This window comes from Oryzias melastigma, unplaced genomic scaffold (genome assembly GCF_002922805.2).
Source record: "Oryzias melastigma strain HK-1 unplaced genomic scaffold, ASM292280v2 sc00610, whole genome shotgun sequence".
NCBI lineage: Eukaryota > Metazoa > Chordata > Actinopteri > Beloniformes > Adrianichthyidae > Oryzias > Oryzias melastigma.
Window position 1 is genome coordinate 8,038 of NW_023417202.1, and position 1,156 is coordinate 9,193.

The following is a 1,156-nucleotide window of genomic DNA, read 5'->3' on the forward strand; positions in this document are numbered from 1 at the left end:
TTCCTGGCAGGCCATATCATTGCTTTCAGGATTTAAAAATATGTTACAAAATATTTCAAAAGTGGTACAATCTGATAGTATCAATAGTATATAAAGATGGTTTAATCTAATTACGCCATGAGCAGAAAAAGTCATGTGATCTGATGATGTCAGGAGAACTACAAAGGTGATGTCATCTGATGATGTCATCAGAACACAGGTCATGTGATCTGATGATGTCATCAGAACAAAGAAGGTCATGTGATCTGATGTCATGAGATCAAAAAGGTGATGTCAAATGACATCACATCATCGTCCTTATAGCTACGGGAGGATCTCTGTTCGTCTCAGTTGTGTTCGACATTCAAGACCCGACTTACTCCTCTTCANGGCGATGTAAAGGCAGGCGGACGCGATGGCGTCGTTGGCTCGTCCCTTTAGGCTCTTCTGCTCGTAAACCTGCTTGAAGAGGTTGTTGGTTCTGTCCTGCAGAGCAAAGAATTTAGTGAAGCGCTGATGGACAGATGAAGTCCGTCTGAACTGCAGAACACTTAAACACAAAATCTTTAACATATGGTAACTATTCAAATGTTAACATAATTATTCTAGTAGAATCATCTTAACGGTTCTACTCTGTTTTCCACTCACTACAATATTCCTGGGAAGGTTGATGCGGTCGGCCATGGTGCTGATCTCTTTGAAGGCGTGGAGCATGGCCCGGTCCGAGCTGCTCATGGTTCGCCGGTTCTGATACTTGGAGTTCCCAAATTCGTCAAAGCTGGCAGCCCCTGTTCCCTGAGCAGGAAACCCCACATGTGGATTAAAAGGTTTGTATTTCAGAAGAAAGTCAATTCACAGCGGCACCAAGCGGTTTGTGAAAACTTTATCGACAACACCGTGGACTCACAGCACAGCTTTGTCTGGAAGACTCAATCGCACAGGGGGCCAAAATCCAAAACACACCTTAGATCGTGGGCCGAACAGTATAAACATTTATTAACTTTAAAACTAAATTTTAAAAGTTTAAAACCAAATTTTTTTAACAATTAAAATCAAGAGCTAAAAATCAAGAATTACATGCGCACAAATCCAAAATTACGCATAAATGATGAATTACGCGCATAAATCGGGATGATATTCATTTCTCTCCATACCCCTATAGTCAAAAGTACTGTAC

At 41.1% G+C, this 1,156-nt stretch overlaps 1 protein-coding gene across 1 annotated transcript; it reads right to left on the reverse strand.

Annotated features, from left to right (window-relative positions):
- Nucleotides 1–303: 303 nt before the first annotated feature.
- On the reverse strand, nucleotides 304–774 carry LOC112138481 (transcription initiation factor IIB-like; the record flags this gene model as incomplete). The annotated part of the gene is given in 2 exon segments (XM_036211125.1): nucleotides 304–465; nucleotides 628–774. Coding segments are annotated over 2 exon segments (309 nt in total), but the record flags the coding sequence as incomplete, so codon positions are not given.
- Between the last annotated feature and the right edge of the window lie 382 nt (nucleotides 775–1,156).